Source organism: Rhincodon typus, chromosome 2, assembly GCF_021869965.1.
Source record: "Rhincodon typus isolate 14 chromosome 2, sRhiTyp1.1, whole genome shotgun sequence".
In the NCBI taxonomy this organism is placed as follows: Eukaryota; Metazoa; Chordata; class Chondrichthyes; order Orectolobiformes; family Rhincodontidae; genus Rhincodon; species Rhincodon typus.
Genome location: NC_063333.1, coordinates 140,240,409 through 140,258,165, shown reverse-complemented (window position 1 = coordinate 140,258,165; position 17,757 = coordinate 140,240,409). Strand labels below are relative to the sequence as shown.

At 38.3% G+C, this 17,757-nt stretch overlaps 1 protein-coding gene across 6 annotated transcripts in view; it reads right to left on the bottom strand.

Annotated features, from left to right (window-relative positions):
- nphp3 (nephronophthisis 3) overlaps positions 1-17,757 on the bottom strand; it is a 58,571-nt gene that overhangs the window by 31,051 nt on the left and 9,763 nt on the right. For 5 of the 6 annotated variants that reach the window (XM_048609814.1, XM_048609805.1, XM_020511620.2 and 2 more), the window contains 8 exons: positions 16,414-16,564; positions 13,121-13,273; positions 11,709-11,842; positions 9,101-9,261; positions 6,350-6,506; positions 3,369-3,443; positions 3,020-3,199; positions 1,014-1,117 (listed from right to left, as the gene is read on the bottom strand). In XM_048609814.1, coding sequence (XP_048465771.1) covers positions 1,014-1,117; positions 3,020-3,199; positions 3,369-3,443; positions 6,350-6,506; positions 9,101-9,261; positions 11,709-11,842; positions 13,121-13,273; positions 16,414-16,564 — 1,115 coding nt within the window. Of the gene's footprint in view, positions 1-1,013; positions 1,118-3,019; positions 3,200-3,368; positions 3,444-6,349; positions 6,507-9,100; positions 9,262-11,708; positions 11,843-13,094; positions 13,274-16,413; positions 16,565-17,757 lie in introns of those variants that run through there. The other variant, XM_048609835.1, reaches the window with a different exon arrangement.

The window sequence follows — 17,757 nt, the reverse complement described above, 5'->3', positions numbered from 1 at the left end:
CAGACTAACACCTAAAATGAGGGATGAGTTGCCTTACGAAGGAAAGGTTGGACAGGCTAGCCTTGCATCCACTGGAATTTTATAGTATAAGAGGTAATTTGATTCAAACATATAACATCCTGAGGGATGTTGACAGAATGGATATGAAAAGAATATATCTTCTTAGGACAAAATCTAGAACTAGGGATCATTGTTTAATAATAAGGGGTTGCTATCTTAAGTCAGAGATGAGAAGTTTTTTTTTCCTTGCAAGAGATTGACAGTCTTTAAAACTCTTCCTCAAAAGGGCGATGGAAGCAGAGTATTTGAATATTTTAAGGCAGAGGTGCACAGATTCTTGGCAAGCAAGGAGGTGAAAGGCTATTGGGATAAGTGGGAATAAGCAGTTGAAATAACAATCAAACTAGCCAGGATCTTATTAAATGGTGGAGAAGGCTAGAGTAGCCTTCTGGCCTACTCCGAACCCATATGTTCATATTTACATTCATTGCCAGTTGAGGGGACAAACTGGTTTGGGTCATGAGTCTGCATTCACAATATGGTCAGCTCCAAAGTGAGGTAGGCAACTCCTAGGCCCCCACAATTTTCATGCACTTGGCGTAGCTTTGTAAAGATCTCGTTGTTCAAGGTCCCTCAGAAGTGTCATGAACCATCATCTGGGATGGGGGATCCTTTTAATAGCTAAGTTCAAAAGGTTTCACTTAGGACCCGCTCCCTTCCATTTCCAAACTCATGCTGTCTTGGAGATGAAAATCCAGCCTGTTAACTTCAGTTCTCTTACCACAATGCAGCCTTACCTGCTGTTTTGTGTTACTTTTTCAGAGCTGTGAATGAATCTAAATGAATTATAAGTTAGTCAAGTATGAAACTATTCATTTTTGATTTAGTCATTGTTCTGCCTGTTCTAAAGAAAATAATAAAAATTACAATAGTCTGGTTACAGCATACAAGACACATTATAGGATATAAAGGGAAAAAAGAAATATTTTATGAATGTCAAACTGTGTACATACCATTTAGACAGCAAAAGTGATTTGCCAGAGCCTGGACCACCTGACACAAGAAGTGGAGGAATAGGTGCAGGAGCTGTCACCAGCTCATTCAGCCGGTCATAATACTAAATAAAAGTTACAACAAAAGATCAGAAAGCATTGTTTCATATCGGCAGAATTACAGTTTACACCACTGTGCCTTGAAATTTTTCTTTGCTCTGTAAACCATTACAAATGAGTGGAAAATATGAACCAGACTAAACATTTGATGAACAGTTCATATCATTAACCTTTGAGGCCTGAGAGATTATTTCTCTGGCAAGACAAAGAACTACTTTATTGAAAACCTGTGAAATAAAAACTGTTTTACATTTCTATAGATTTTAATAATATCATTGTGTATTTGAAGAAAATAAGTCTTGATAATGTTAATAACAGAAAAGAATATGCAAAGGTTAAACAGTTAACCACCAATGTGACAATGATGTATGTCATGAAATAATAATCAACACGTACAAATTTACAAATTATTAGATGTAATGAACAGAATAAATTTTCTCCAATTGTGTATAAATAATCACAATCTCTAAAATGCTAATACAAATAGTTCAATAAACTAGATAGCTTTTTTTGGGGGAGGGGAATGCAGTTTAAATACTATCTATGCACAGATGCAACTGAAGTTACGTATCATTGATAATTTGCTCAGGTGTTCACTGATAAACATTAAAGTGCCACTTAAGACACTAGACTAAAATGAAAAGGGTGAGCTCCTTTGACAGGGTAACTATTAAGATTATTTCACCTTCTGATGTATGATATTTGAAAACCACGCATACAGAAGAAATTACAACTAGTGATTTGAAATTTGTTGAACCATCTGACATTTTATCCTAACATTTTAAATGACTTGATAACTTAGCGTACTACATACTTTTGTCTGGATCATCCACAGTACACAGTAGGTTAATACACCTCTTTCCATAGTCTAGACTGATAGACTCTGCTTTAAGGTTTCCTGAGCATTAGGACCAGTGCTTAGAGTTCACAAATCCACAGCACAAGACTGTAAGCAATTCAACATTAAATAATTGAAACAAATAACTGAAGAATTGAAAGTCTGGTCTGAGTGAGGATAGCAACGATACCAAGTTTAATCAGTATATTGTTGACATAATATATTGAGAACTTTTCAAAGCAGGTAACTTCCTTTGTGCCCAAAAAACAGCACTGGATTACATCAGATGGATTGAAATCAGTGATGCCAACAATATACAAGTAATTGTCAATACTAATAATATTGAATTCTTCTGTCTGCTATTTTAACTAAGATATTAAGCAGTTATTCTCCCAATGCCATTAAGCATGACTTAACCACTCAATCAACCAGTGCATTTCTGAGAGAACTTATTGTGCACAACAAAAGCTGCCACTTTTGTCTCACGCAGTTACTGCGTTTTATTTCAAAATCATTTGACACATGTAAAGCACTTTGTAAGGTCAGTCTCTTTACTTAACATTCAGAAATGTCAAATCAATAATGGTAACACATTTGTTATTCATATTGGCCATGAGAGGGATACATACATAAATGCATTTATACGAAATAAAAAATAAAAGTTTTCTCTTTTGAAAAATGTTAAGGAACCCAAGTGAAAATGACAAGCTTCATCCATCCATAATCCATAAGTTAACGGTAAATTCAAGTCTAGGTCATCCTATTCAAACAAGGCACGGACTTGAAAATCACACTAATTTAATAATGAATACTCCTCATAGGATAGGTATGCAGTGCCACTTAAGGTAATCTCCCAATTGGCAGCTATTCTCTGCTATTTAGTCTGTACACGCTAAAGCAGGAAATTATTCCAATGCACTGCAGAGTGATCTCTCCTGTTGATAGCTACACGATTCATTTTTATTCCATTTTAAATCATGTTTATGGCATGCCAATATGCTTTGTGTTTCACTGCAATGGTTATGTAATCTTTAAAAAAATGTTATCATGAGCATAAAGCAAGGAATACCTTCTCAAATCCCAATTCACAGGTGGATCCTACAGCTGCTTGAAAAGCTTCTAACTGCTCCTGCTCATCGTGCGTATCCCAAATTGCATCATCAATGTCCTCCTCTTCCCAGTTGGTGGAATCATCCTCAATTCCAGAATCTTTGTTTTCAAGATCTGTGCTTCCCCAACCCAGCAATTCCTAGGCCAAAGAACAATGATTTTAATAAAAGCATTAACTGATTGCAACTTCCTACAGCCAGCAACGCTGCTGAGGAAGACAAAAGATAGTGAAAAACACGATAATGTGTGTCAAAATACATGGAAAAGTCTGCAGTCATTAATTCAATATATTTTGGTCTGTATAGCACCTGTTTAATGAGTTTTTCTACTTGGGAAAACACTTTCCTCGCTCCCTCCTCTGCACATCCATCATGCTCAATTATCTAAAAAAAGACAAGAAAATATTAATAATTTTAAAATAAGTGATAATCAAAACTGCATACAGTATTGTGTAGCTCAACTTCTTAAAAACCCTCAACAAAGCGCTACATAAATAGCTACAAAGCAACATTAAACCTATGGTCCAGGCATCATCCCTGTGAAAACAGCAGCTGACACTTCAAGCTAATGAAATAAATTATGCAGATGCTAGAAATCTTAAATTAAAACAGCAAGTTCCGGAGAAACTCAACAGCTCAGGCAGTGTCTGTAGAGAGAGAACCAGAATTAACGTTTCCCATCCAAAATGACTTCCTCAAACTTTGAAATATCAGTTCTGAAGGAAAGCTATATCAGACTCGAAATGTGATGGTCCTTCACTGACCTGCTAGATGTTTCAAGTTTTCTGCCTTTTCCAGCTTTCGCACTATTTCTCTCACCTAATTTTTCATTGAGCTTTCTGGACTTAGGAAATAGATTTTAGTTTGCATAAGGAACTGTTTGAACTCCTGTAGACAATGGGTTGCCATTAAAGTTAGTTGTTACTAATTACAAAGGCCAGTTACTAGTCAAATCAACGCTTGAGTCATTGCTCATCACTTTGTTGACAAATTTGATGAAGGCACTGAGGGAAACCTTTACAACTTAAAGGTGAACAACAACTTGTATTTTTAGAGTACATGTAACATGAAATATTTTCCACCATACTTCAAAAGGAGGGGAGGCGACAGCCTAGTGGTATTATCACTGCACTGTTAAACCAGCAACCCAGATAACATTCTGGGGACCCGGGTTCGAATCCCACCACAGCAGATGGTAGAACATGAATTCAATAAAATATCTGGAAATAAGAATCTAACGATGACCATGAATTGTCAGAAAAACCCATCCAGTTCACTAATGTCCTTTACGGAAGGAAACTGCCTCCTTACCTGGTCTGGCCTACCTGTGACTCCAGACCCACAACAATGTGGTTGACTCTCAACTGTCCTCTGGGCAATTAGGGATGGGGCAATAAATGCTGCCTGGCCAGCGACACCCATATCCCATTAACGAATAAAGAAATCACAGATCTATACATGAAACTCTTCTAAACTAACGACCACGACAAACCACACATAACGCAAACGAGACCATTCTGTCCAAGATTCATCTCGATGCATTTGAAAGCTTCCAAGGTCAAAATTACAGATTGTTTTCTTCCCTTTTCTCCCTTTCTTCAATGGAGTTACTAACTCAAGGCATACACTTCCATGGACTCTGTAATTCCAATATGCTAATGTATGAACCTACATGTAGGCTCGATTATTTGGATAGGATCTTCATCTGTGAGAAAATCATAGTGGAGGCCCAAATTTCAAGTCCCACCCCTGAACACAACATCTTCCATTCTGGCACTGGGGCTGATTCTGATTTGCACATCTATGGTCCATGGAGACATGTGCACATTTAAAAGTGCAGCTGTCTTAGGTCGACCTAATTTTCCCAAATCAATATCCAAAACACAGTTTGTGCACGCTAGATGGAACAGGAGAAGATCTAAAGCTGCTGGAATCCTTTGGAAAGGTAGGTTATCCTTTTGGATATGGTCCTGGGACACGTTTTGAAGAAATCATGCTCTCTGGGATTACCAAAAGTGGACATGAATATGCGTAATGAGCAGGTAAACTCTTTTGAAAAATAAAGCCCGCTGGAACTGTCGAGATAGCAGGCAAATAGAGCTGTCAACTCCGAGATAGCAAGAACTGCAGATGCTAGTGTCAGAGACACACAGTGTGGAGCTGGAGGAACACAGCAGGCCAGGCAGAAACGTCAACTTTCCTGCTCCTCTGCTGCTGCCTAGCCTGCTGTATTCCTCCAGCTCCACATTGCTGTCAACTCCTTGGTGTTTAAAAATATGAACAAAAACCTGTTACACAGTGTTAAAAAAATTATTGCTTGCTATTTTGCTCTGCCTGCTGACATAAGCATGGGGACTATCTTCACAGAATTACTGCTGCATGACTGAATTATAATGTTCTCTTACCACAGCGGGGTGCTTTTCAGTTCACAGTCTGATTGAACTATGGTTACAAACTCTTTGAAGTGGGACTAGCAATTCCAACATTAGTTTTTATGAGGGATTCAGTAAAGTTAAATGTAGTGTTTTAGTCTTTCTCAATCAGGGTGTATTTTTTAAATAGTGAATTCATCAGTATATACTTAAATCTTTACTCAACATGGATCCTAGCCCCCACCCACCCCAGACCAAATATCTCAACATCTGGAGCACTTTTCCCCAGTTTGGGTTTGTGGAACTGGGAACTGATTCAACACTGTGTTCCTAACACAGCAGCGAACGTTTAGGTTGCAACACTGATTTATGTCAGCTGTGGACACACGGTGGGGATCACAGCTAAGATTCAAGTTTTCCCCACTAATGTTCCCAAAAATATATCTGCAGTGCATGGTTCCTCTAAAATAGGCAAACATGCACGATTGTGCATATCTTAAAAGAAGCATTACGTCTGCAGCAACATTTATACGCTATATGATACATTCCCGATTGCTGCAGAGCCTTGCACTCGTGCAACTTAGAGGGAATACTGGTCTTCATTCACACAGTGATTCATGGACAAAACAGGGATTTTCCGTCACCTTAGTTTGGAAGCAAAGACCTTGCTACAGTGCCTACTGCTTTCCAGGCTGATGTAGTTTCCAGTTAAACTACAAAAGGTCAAAATCCACCCAAGGTGACAAGTTAATTCAATTATCATCACTGTCTCTCATCAGCAAAATCAAAAATAACTATAGCTACGTTTAATGATATGAGCAATAGCCAACTGTAGAACATCATGTGTTGTTTAAAATAAAAACAAAGGAGAATGAATGAGAAGTGCCTTCAACTAGTGCAAATAATTCCACATATTACCTTTGCTTTTTGGTTCTGATTTGCATCAGACAGTCTGCCAATCATCTGGAGTACTAAATCTGAATTCTCACCGCTCTCCTCCAATCTGTGGTATATTATCAATGGTCTACTGTCAGCATTCTTCAGGAGACTTTCTTCACAGTCCTCTTCCATGCACCTTTCATTAAACAAAACAGCACTGGATCACATATGAGAGCAGGTAATGTTTACAATCCCTCAGTATTTTTATACATTGTACATCTACAACCTTAGAATACTCTTTGTGGGTTGAATTCAAATGTAAAAAGGTAGAATTAGTCCTACCAACATTAGCACTTGAAGCCAGTTATGCCTTTGCAGTGTGACTCCATCAGAAAAGATTTCAATTAACAATTAATGAAATATTGCTCAAAAAATACACATTTTGACAAAAAGATTCTTTTAAGATATGCACAATCGTGGATGTTTGCCAATTTTAAAGAAACCATGCACTGCAGACAGAAAGATCATGTACATACACAGTCCCTGTTTCAAATAAACAATACAGGTGACAGCCACGATCTGGTTCATTCCTCAGGGGAATTCCTTGACCAGAGTCAACTTGTCCGGATCAAAGTTGAACAACGCTTGGCAGTTAACTATCAGTCATCTGCATTTCCATAGCAATACCTCTACCAATCAAGAGTCCACTTGCCAATCAATCAGCATGCTTTTCTCATATAGCATAAATATGTTGTTTCTCTTGAAATTGATATTCTTGCAAATTTTCCTGATTAGTAGAAGCCTTTAGCTTCAAAAAACTGTTTTCCTGCAACACTCATGCAAGAAATTCTACAACTTGCTTTTACACCACAAGAGTGAGTGAAAAACATCCTCCACTTTATTTCCCCCCATGGCATGGGCTGGGAAGCCTGGAGCGGGACTGTGGCAGCAGAGAAGGAAAAGTTGCACTCTCTAAGTTATTTTTTAAAATCTTATTCTAAGTTAATGTGAATGGTGTCTTTGCACAGTGACGGTACACACTTTTCACTGTATTTTACATTGAATACACATGACAATTAACAATTCAATTCAATTAAATGATTCAATTCAATTAAGCAAGCCCAAGATCTGTCTTTCACCTTCATGCTGTGGAGGGCATCGAATAATGAAAAACGATTATTCTATACTCAGGGAACTAAATATTCCAAAGATTAGTTTAACATTTAATTTTCATGGTTTTTGCTACACTTTACAAATAAAACACAGAATACAGTACAATCGCAAATGGTCCAACTATGTAAACTGCAAAAACAAAAGCACAAATCGGTTCTTCTCACTCTAACCACTGGCTAAGTATTTCCAATTTTCATTGGACTTTGACATATGAAATAGCAAATCAGAAAATGAGGCAACAAACAGCACTATTTTCAAACTTTTAACACATCATAAAGCTGACATTAAATAAAATAATGCACTAAATGTACTGTAAAAAGCTGTCACTCTGAATGTGAAAGAATATGTAGACACACCATTGAATGTGAGAGCATGACCGGTTGCATAGTGATTATGTTACTGGACTAACAATCCAAACAGCTAGATGATCAGGAGACACAAGTTCAAATCCCCCCACATCTTTAGAAGTATCTGAATTCAGTTTGGTAGACAAATGTGGGATTTAGTAAAGTGATTTTAAACCTACTGAATCATCACTTAAAAAAAACATTGGTTTACTAATGTCCTTTAGGAAAGGTAATCTGGCTGTCCACAACTTCAGACCCAGTCATGTAGTTGACTCAAAACTGTCCCTGAAATGGCCTCGCAAACCAATCAGTTGTATTCGAGGTGGCAGCTAACTTTCTCATGGGCACTTTTGGATGGGCATTTAATGCAGGTCTTGTCAACAAAACACACAGTGAAACATTTAAATAAAGCCGAAGGGGTTAAGACCAGTCTTTAGGTGAAGCAGTGTCCTATATGGTGGGGGGTAATTTAACTAGGACATGGAAATGTAACCCAGTCCTCATTTCAAAGTCTTACATTTTGTATTTCAAAATATATGAGAACAAAAACCAAAGTCAACTAAAGCCCCCATAACAGGCATTGAGCTGCCTGCACACAAAAGTTTGGAAGTTACAATTGCAAAGGATTCCATCAATACAGCTGATGGGTCATTAATGATCCTCATCAGGAAATTAGGGAATATAGCACATAAGCTAAACTAATAAAATGTAGCTTCCAAATTCACTGGTCTAAATTAAAAACATCAATTCCAGTCCATTTTTTTGAGAAAGGCAAAGTCTTTCAAACTAAGTTGTCAATAACTGCATAAATAATGCCAAAAGAATCCAATGGGTACATTTATGTTGTGAAAAAATTAACATTTTCTTTCAAATTTCTGTTTAAAACTCATTTTTGATTAGAAATTTCTGCTCCAAGAGGACCTGAAAACAAAGGAAATCAGAAAACATCATATGCAAATTGTGGCAACCCACAGGGCAGACTGCCAGTGCAGGGTTGGAGATTGACAAAATCCATTGTAAATACAGTGGAATTTATAACCATATTGCTATAAAACTGTGACAAAACATAACTAGAAGTCAAGAATCAATGGTATTCTCATACAAATGTTGAATGCATTTATCAATTTCTTCTCTACATCACCTTTAACAGATACATCAAAATTATAATAAATGAGCTAATGCTTCAGTTAACAGCACTAAGACGACTTTACTGTGAACAGAAGCAATCACAATTTCAATTCTATATTTAACAGTGCAGAAACCTCCTTACCGAGGTAAATCAGAACCCAGAAGAAAAAGACACAAGGAACTTTTCTCTATCTCTCGTCTCCTCTCAGCTAGGTACTGACTGGCACATTCCATTGGGAACTGTACTGTAAGAAAAAAGTGCCCGAGACTCTCGCACATCATTTGCAGCTTTGGTAAATACTCCTAAAAGAAACAAACACACATTGTAGTACAATTAAAACTTCAAATCAGATCGACTGCAGCAAAATTGATTGCACTCATTTAAAGGCTTGCAAAACCATAGCATTCAATCCATGCATCAGGGAAGCCCTCATCCAGAATAAAATCAGCAACCATTTATACTCATTATTATGATGAAACAAAATCATCTTCCAAAGTAATGTTCTATGACTCAAAAGGCATGTAGGCCACGGTGCTGATGTTATGTAGATGTAGTCAATGGTTTTCTTGAGTCCTCGACATTTCTACATAAGATACTGTGTAATAGCCGGACAGTTTGAACCCTCTGAAAAGCAGAATTGTTTTCTAGATTTACCATCAAGTTCCCCTCCCCAAAAACAACTCCATTCTCAAAACACATGAGTGAAGAGAAAGCAAGACTTGCACTTACATTGTGCATTTCACCAGCTCAGGATATGCCAAACTACTCAGTAGCCAATGTAGCATCTTTAAAAGTGCAGTACTTGTTGTAATGAAGGAACCTCAGCAGCCAATTTGAGAATAGCTGACTTTCACAGCCAACAGTGAAATAAATGACCCATTTTAGATTTAGATTTATTGTCACGTGTATAAAAATACACGTCATGTGTTATATGACAAGTGTCGCCATGCTCTGGCGCCACCTTGAAAAAATGAATATAATCCAAGATGTTAGAGTCCAGGCCCGGTAAGTCAGCCGAGGGCCTGCTCCTCGCTCGTGGGAGACCCACTGACTGGGGTGGAGCTGTGTCTGGCACATCCTGGCGTTGCTGCCACTGCCATTGGAGGCATCCTACTTCACGCACTCCCAGGCCTAAAAGAAAACAAAGGAGAAAGAAAAAAAGAGCAAAAAGAAAAAAGAAAACAAAAAGAGAAAGAAAGCAGACAGGCGAGCCCTGGGCTCAGCCCTGCTACTTTTTTAGATTTTAAATCTGAAAATGCTGGAAATATGCAGTTAAATTATGGCAGCACCTGTGGAGAGAGAAACAGAAATATTAGCTCAGCTTCTCCGCAGATTCTGCCAATAACCTGCTAGGTAATTCCACCGTTACGCTTGCATTTCTGATTTCCAACATCCACAGAAATCTGTTTTTTAAATCTTATTAAGTGTTGATTGAGGGATGGCGAGGCATGAGTAGAGCTCTGCCCTTTCTTTAACAATGCAGGAGAGAGGACTGTAATTTTCAAGAGCTTTGACAATTACTGTTCTTTTAGGGAGATTGTGGCATAGCAATATTGTCACTGGACTAGTAATCCAGAGACCCAGGCAAATATTCTGGGGAGGTGGGCTCGAATCCCACAATGGTAAATGGCGAAACTGGAATTGAAAGTTAGTCTAATTGCGACCACTGTCAACTGCTGTAAAAACCTATCTGGCTCATTAACATCCTTAGAGAAGAAAAGACTGCTGTCCTTACCTGGTCTGGCCGACATGCAACCCCAGACCCATACCAGTGTTGTTGACCCTTAACTGCCCTCCTCAATGGCATTCATTTCAACTGGCAATTAGGGTGGCCAATAAATGCTGGCACAGCCAGCGATGCCAACATCACATGAATTAATAAAACTAACTGTAATGTCAGAGATTTGTAAATCTTTACATTGTTGGCAGCAATTCTGATTATATTAAGCAAGTGGCATTTTGAACCACCAAATATTCAGATGGTGTTATTTACCTAAATGCACCTAAATGACATGTGACTATGAGAAAGGTGCATTTCTCACATGTTTATAGAACTTCTTAAACTTTGTTATGGAATAGCCATAACAGCGCTTGGGTCACTGGAATGTAGACGTTTGACTGAAGCTGTTTTTGACATCACAGTCATGACCATGGCTGAAGTCCTCCAACACCTCCTTTAACGAGAACTGTTTACACATGAGCCTAGAAGGCTGAAAGGATACTCAGCCAACAGGAAATATATCATTCATAGGTTCAGTTAAAGGAATCATCACTGGATTGTATTTAGTTTTCAACTGAGAAACCGAGAACCCCTGCAAATGAAATCTTCCACTACCTAGGATAGTACAGATGCCACATCCACTTGCTGAGTTTGACAATTTCTTTTGGGTGCGATGCTACAAACAACCACTGAAGGAACTGGGAAAAGTGAGGGAATATTACCTTCAATACCACCGCAGATGAATCCTATCTTGTCCCTATTGCATCTACGCACTGTATATCCCAAGACTGTGCGATCTTGATGCACCAAAACCAGTTATAACACACCCAGCAGTTCCTGATCTGAAATGAATGCATTCAGAGCAGATCAGAAGCAATAAAACTAAACTGGGTCTCCTTCCTCTGACTGGTTCAGTAATGTTTCATGCTTAGCCACAGAATCCAGAAAGGGACACTGAACAACTACCCAGTCCTTCAAACCAAACAACAATAAGGGTACTAAACTAATATTTGATTAATATTGCCTTACTTGAAGAAGCAAGTCTACTTCGGGCTGTGTGGTTGCAGTATTCATGAGATAACAGCGCACTGTATTGCTCCAAAGGGTCTGAGGAAGAAATGGTGTCACCTGCAGCAAGCTAGCCATAGCAGCATCCCAGTCATCTGGAAAAGTCAATGCAACAAAATAAATCCCCTCTGAAATATGATTCGCATGTACCACTATTCATCTACCTTAGCCTTTTCATTAATGGCTCCGAAACAAGTAAAGAACAAAGCATATTCAAACTTCTGTTTAATTTTAGACTAACATCCAATTTCAGTAAGTCACACCCACATGACTTATGGTCACTTGGTTTAGGCCAAAACTCCAAGTTACTCTATCTCGTAGTGAGAACTATTTTCTTCCACCACCACTGGCACAAATCTGGGATTTCCACCAAATTAATTCTAAACTGATGCAGCTTTAAAATCAACTCAAATCTGTTCAGTGCCCTCCACCTACTTCGGGCCTCACTCAACACTTCACAGCACGGACCACTGACAATTAAAAGTGGAACTACAAATGTCGCTGCCAGAGATGCTGCAATTCATCATTAACTTCACCAAGACATCATCTCTTGTTCTGACACACCACTGAGATGCTTTGAATGCCATGACGTTCCTTGACTTGCATGGTAGATACAAACTAATCATACACAAAAAGTTGAAAGGATATGAACTCTTTTAAGTTAGTCTCAGTCTCCTTTCAACAACATCATAAGCATTAGTTGTCAGTCACTGAAAACAAATATGAAGTCTCATTCCTTCACACTTTAATTATTGGTGAAAAAGTTTCTTGTGTCGAATGATTTTGTTTTAAAACTTTGCTTTCTGATTCTTTTTCTCTCTTAACCCAAAATTTTATTTCCTATCCCTTTGTTTTACTTACTGCACCTGCACTGACATTGAATTAATCCATTACTCTTGTAATTTACACAATTATCTCAATCCTAATGCGGTTAATATCATAACGCTTCAATCGCTCTGCTTGAGCAGGTACACAGTTGCACGCTCCTTTCTTTCAGGCCATGGATGCCCAGTTTCTCTCATTGCACTGTTATCAGTTCACACTTCCAACATTTCACCATCCAACAATTTTAAAAAGCTTTGAAGTCGTCATTAAATGTCTTGCACTGCCACAGCAAAATACAGGCAGTCCCAGGTTCCACCCTGGGCTCTGTAGGCAAATTGGAACACAATGCAGGACAATGGAAATCAGTCATCATAAGATCAGGAAATGTTCGCATGTCAGGTCTTTAAAAATTAAAATCCTGTAGGGATTGTAGTCATAAGGACGAGCATTCGTAAGTAGGATGTTCATAATTTGGGGACCCCTGTACAGCCTAATATAAAGCTATGAAAAAAATGGTATTACCTCAGTATTAGCAAATTACAGTATACCTCGATTAACATTGGCAAATGGTCCTTCAACATCTATGGAACTATGTGCAAGCTCTGGGCCTCGGAATGTCTGCTGGAGCTGTATCATGCTGCCCAAAGATGGTTCACTTCCCAGGACCCCACCACTCCAGTATTCACACTGAGTGCCTGTGGCTGAAAAGTTCAAAGAGGGTGTCAAGCTTTAAGGAGGTACACCAAATAACACAACTGAAACACAAAGTCTGGTTTCAACAGAACCAAAAAGAAACTTAAAATGCTGCCATATGCAGAATCACAAATCTAATGTCACACAGCACTAAAATGGAGTAATTAGATATTAGCTTGAATTACAAAGGATTCTAAATTAAGCCCATTTTGGTATATATTTGGACAAATATTTGCAATAATTCTCTTAATACTTGCCACTCCTACTTTAGTATCTGCTTGGACTTTCCTCACATGAAATAGGAACACAAAAGCAGGAGTAGGCCATTTAGTCCTCAAGCCTGTTCTGCCATTCAACTCTGTGAATCCAATCTGTAAAGTAACCATATTTGTCCCATACCCCTTAAAACATTTGACAGACTTTTATTATGCAAAATTAAATTTAAAATTACCAATTGATCTAGTACTTGATTGTGACCTTCTGCTCATGTCACAGATTTTATTTTAAAATTTCTTTTACCAGGAATACAAACCATGTCGAAATCTTAAGTACCACTAAATCACATTTCTATGGGAACGCATATGCAATTTTCCAACATTACAAAGTTACAAAGGAGATGGAAGTGGTAAAAAAGATGGACAAGTGAACTATTTTTGCAAAGGATTTATGAAGCTATGCAACATCAGCTAAAAATGATGAGCAGCAATTCTAACAAAAGATCAAAGCAGAATACATAACAATTAATTACAACAATAGTACTATTACAGACCAGATCAAATACCCTCAAAATATTAAGAAGATAGTTTAGACCCTAATATTTTCTTATTTAAGAAGTAAGCGTAAGGCGTCATGTTCCGGATGCAATTTGATGGGTCAAATTACTCGACTTGAAGCAATACATACTTTATCATAGAATCCCTACATTGTGGAAGCAAGCCATTTGGCCCATCAATCCACACCAAACCTCCAAAGAGGACCGCACCCAGACCCACCCTCCACCCTATCCCTGTAACTCTGCATTTCCTATGGCTAATCCACCAAGCTTCCACATCCCTGGACACAATGGGCAATTTAGCATGGCCAATCCACCTAGCCTGCACATCTTTAGACTGTGGGAGGAAACTGAGCACCATCATCTCTGTCTCAACTTTTCTTCATATAAAAACCCAGGACAAAATACACCTCTTAAAGCCATAGTATCGTCACAATAGAGGATGAAGTCAGCCAATACTAATTACTTGTGGACTCTTTAACTATCACAAACATTTTAAAGTTTTTTCATCGGAAAAAGTGCATACGACAATAGATTTTATTAATCTATTTCATCTGGGAATATTTAAAATCTGCCATCATAACTGCTTGCAGGTATTATAAAGTGACTGGCTTAAAAAAACTGAGATGATACTCTTATGTCCTTAAGCATCCATCCAAGCAAGTGGGGAGCATTCCATCACATTCCTTACTAATGCCTTATATATGGCAGACAGGCTTTGGAAAGTCAGAAGTGAATTACTTGCTGCAGAATTCCTAGTCTCTGATCTGCTTTTATAGTCACTGTATTTATACGGCTAGTCCAGTTCAGTTTCTGGTCAATGGTAATCCTCAGGATGTTGATTGTGGGAGATTCAGTGATGGTAATGCCATTGAATGTCAAGGGACATTGGTTAGACTTTCTTTTGTCGGAGATGGTCATTGCCTGGCACTTGTTGGCATGAATGCTACTTGCCACTTATCAGCCCAAACCTGGATACTATCCAGGTGTTGTTGAATTTGGGCATGGACTGCTTCAGTATCTGAAAAGTTGTGAATGGTGCTGAACTTTGCACAACATTGGAACTACCCACTTCCGACCTTATGACAGATGGAAGGTCACCGATGAAGCAGCTTTGACAGTTGAGCCAAGAACACTCCCCTGAGGAACTCCTACAATGATGTCCTGGAGCTGAGATAACTGACCTCCAACAACCATAGCCATCTCCCTTGTACCAGGTATGATTTCAACCAGCACAGAGTTTACAACCTTATTTCCAGTGACTCTAGTTTCATTAGACCTCTTTGACGAGTCAAATGCAGCCTTGGTGTCAAATGTAGTCATTCTCACCTCACCTTTGGAGTTCAATCAGTGTGTCCATGTTTGAATCAAGGGTGGAAAGAGGTCAGGAGCTGAGTAAACCTGACGGAATCAAATGTAATTTCTGCTGCCGTTGCTTTAGTTTGTGTAGATACACAAGTTGTTTTTTTCTTTATGTCTGGGTGTGTTTATGTATTGGCAAACATCAGCCTTCTCACTTCTTTCTAGAGAGGTGCAAAATCCAACAACATCTGCCATCCCAAATACAAGTCTCTTTTCCATCTGTATGTTCTGTGTCAACTTCAATATGACATGCCCCCCACTTATTCTAAACAACCAAACGTGGGCTAACATCTTACTGTGTGAGTTTTAGTATAAGTCGTAACATAAATTCAATGCATTAGTGAAGGAACATAGGTGAGAGAGAGACAGACAGACATAGAGAGAATGTGCAAAGACTGACGTAAGGAGACTTCAAGAAAGTATGACAAGTTCACTCAGCAATATCATCACATTGAAGCAGATGTAATTCAACCAGCCATTAAGGTGTGCTTCCCAAATTGGGCAGTGTTTACTGAATAATCCAGAGTGCATTAATCCATTTAAAAGATAATCAGTTGAGTCCAGAACATGGCTCATTTATGCTTGCTACAAGCACCATACGTTCAGGCACAGGGGCCCATTCTCTGAAAACAACAGGGAATACGTTCAAGTCTTGCAATTTTTAAAAATTACTTTGGAGTGGGGGGAGCCTATAGCTCCCTCATGGCAATGCCTCAGCAAATCAGAGTCAACTTGCCAACCTGATTTATTTTCTGCTATAATATAAATGGCTGTGAGCATTTGCAGTTTGTCATTCTTGTGTATGTCCTGACGACTGCAAAAACAAAGTTTTGGCAACACATCTCCCCTTTCAGCCTTACAAGTTTAAATGCCCATACATTGCAACAACCTTGGAAATTGCTCATTTATAAAATGATGGGAACAATAAAATGGATGTAAAGTTCTCAGTATTTGCTGGAAACATGTGCTACAAAGACAGAGAAGACACAGAAGGAATAAACATTAGAGTGTTACCTGTAACATCAGTATGATTATCATCTGAGTCAGAATCAACTAGATCAAACATTTGAACACCCTGAGCCTGCAGTCTCTGAAATTTCGTTTCTAACTCGCGTTTGGCTCGTAATAGATCTTGAATCTCCTTCTCCTTCGTTTCCCTGAAAATCTGAAATAAAATAGAGCCATATTTAAACCTAATACTCAGAGTTTTGAAAACTTTTCATTTAATAAAGTAACAAGAGTGGAGGTTATGAAAACTGTCTGGGAGTTAAATAATCTTTTCTCTGCAAGTGATGATAACAAAATACAGCAAAGAAAGAATGCAAAAATATAATCACAATTTAAACTTTTGGTTGCAAGAAATATTCCAAAATTTCACAATAATGAAGCAGATTGAGGTTTAGAATCTGAAAGGCAAAACGTAAATACATAAGGAGACTGAAATAAAAAAATGTCTCTTTCAATTAGCAATTGGCTGTGTAGCAACATTGCTTCAGATTCCCTTTAAATCATGAGGTGGCAGCTAATTAAAAACAAAAAAAGGCCACAAAATAATACAACAATATTTATCTTGTACATGATTTACATGATCTAAATAAAGGAAAGCAATTTCACAGACAAAATATTTTTTTAAAAAACTGAAGGGAAAATTATAATCTAACATGGCGAATTTTAATAAAATGAAAGGAAGATCAGTTCTATCAGTTCTGAGGAAGGGTCACCGAACCCGAAACATTAACTCAGATTTTTCTTCGCAGCTGCTGCCAGACCTGCTGAGCTTTTCCAGCAACTTCTGTTTTTGTTCCCGATTTACAGCATCTGCAGTTCTTTGGGTTTTTAGTTCTATCAGGGCCTGGCTTTTTTGTAAAAGCATAGACATTAAGGAAATCATAACAATATGTAATATTGGGAACCCTGGAGCAAATTTGGACACCATAGGTTTCCACATGTTGCATCATAAATAAGATAGTAACCAGACAATTTCACATCTTGTGTATTACAAACAACATTGATTGAGGGATAAGTCTCGGCCAGGACACAGAGGATAACTCCACCGCTCCTCTTCAAAACAGATCTTTAACATCCACTGAGAAAACAGAACGTCCTCAGCTTTACAATTCATCCAACAGACAGAGGCTTCAAAAGATACCAAAGCTTCTTTGAAAGCATCTTCCAAAGTTACAACCCTACCATTTAGCAGGACAAGGGAGACAGATATGTGGGAATACATTCCTCCGCAACACACAATCCTGACTTGGAAATATATTGCCGTTCTTTAAATGTCACCAAGTCAAAATCCTGGAACTCACTCACTAACAGCAGTGTGGGAACACATACCAAATCGACTAACAGCAGTGT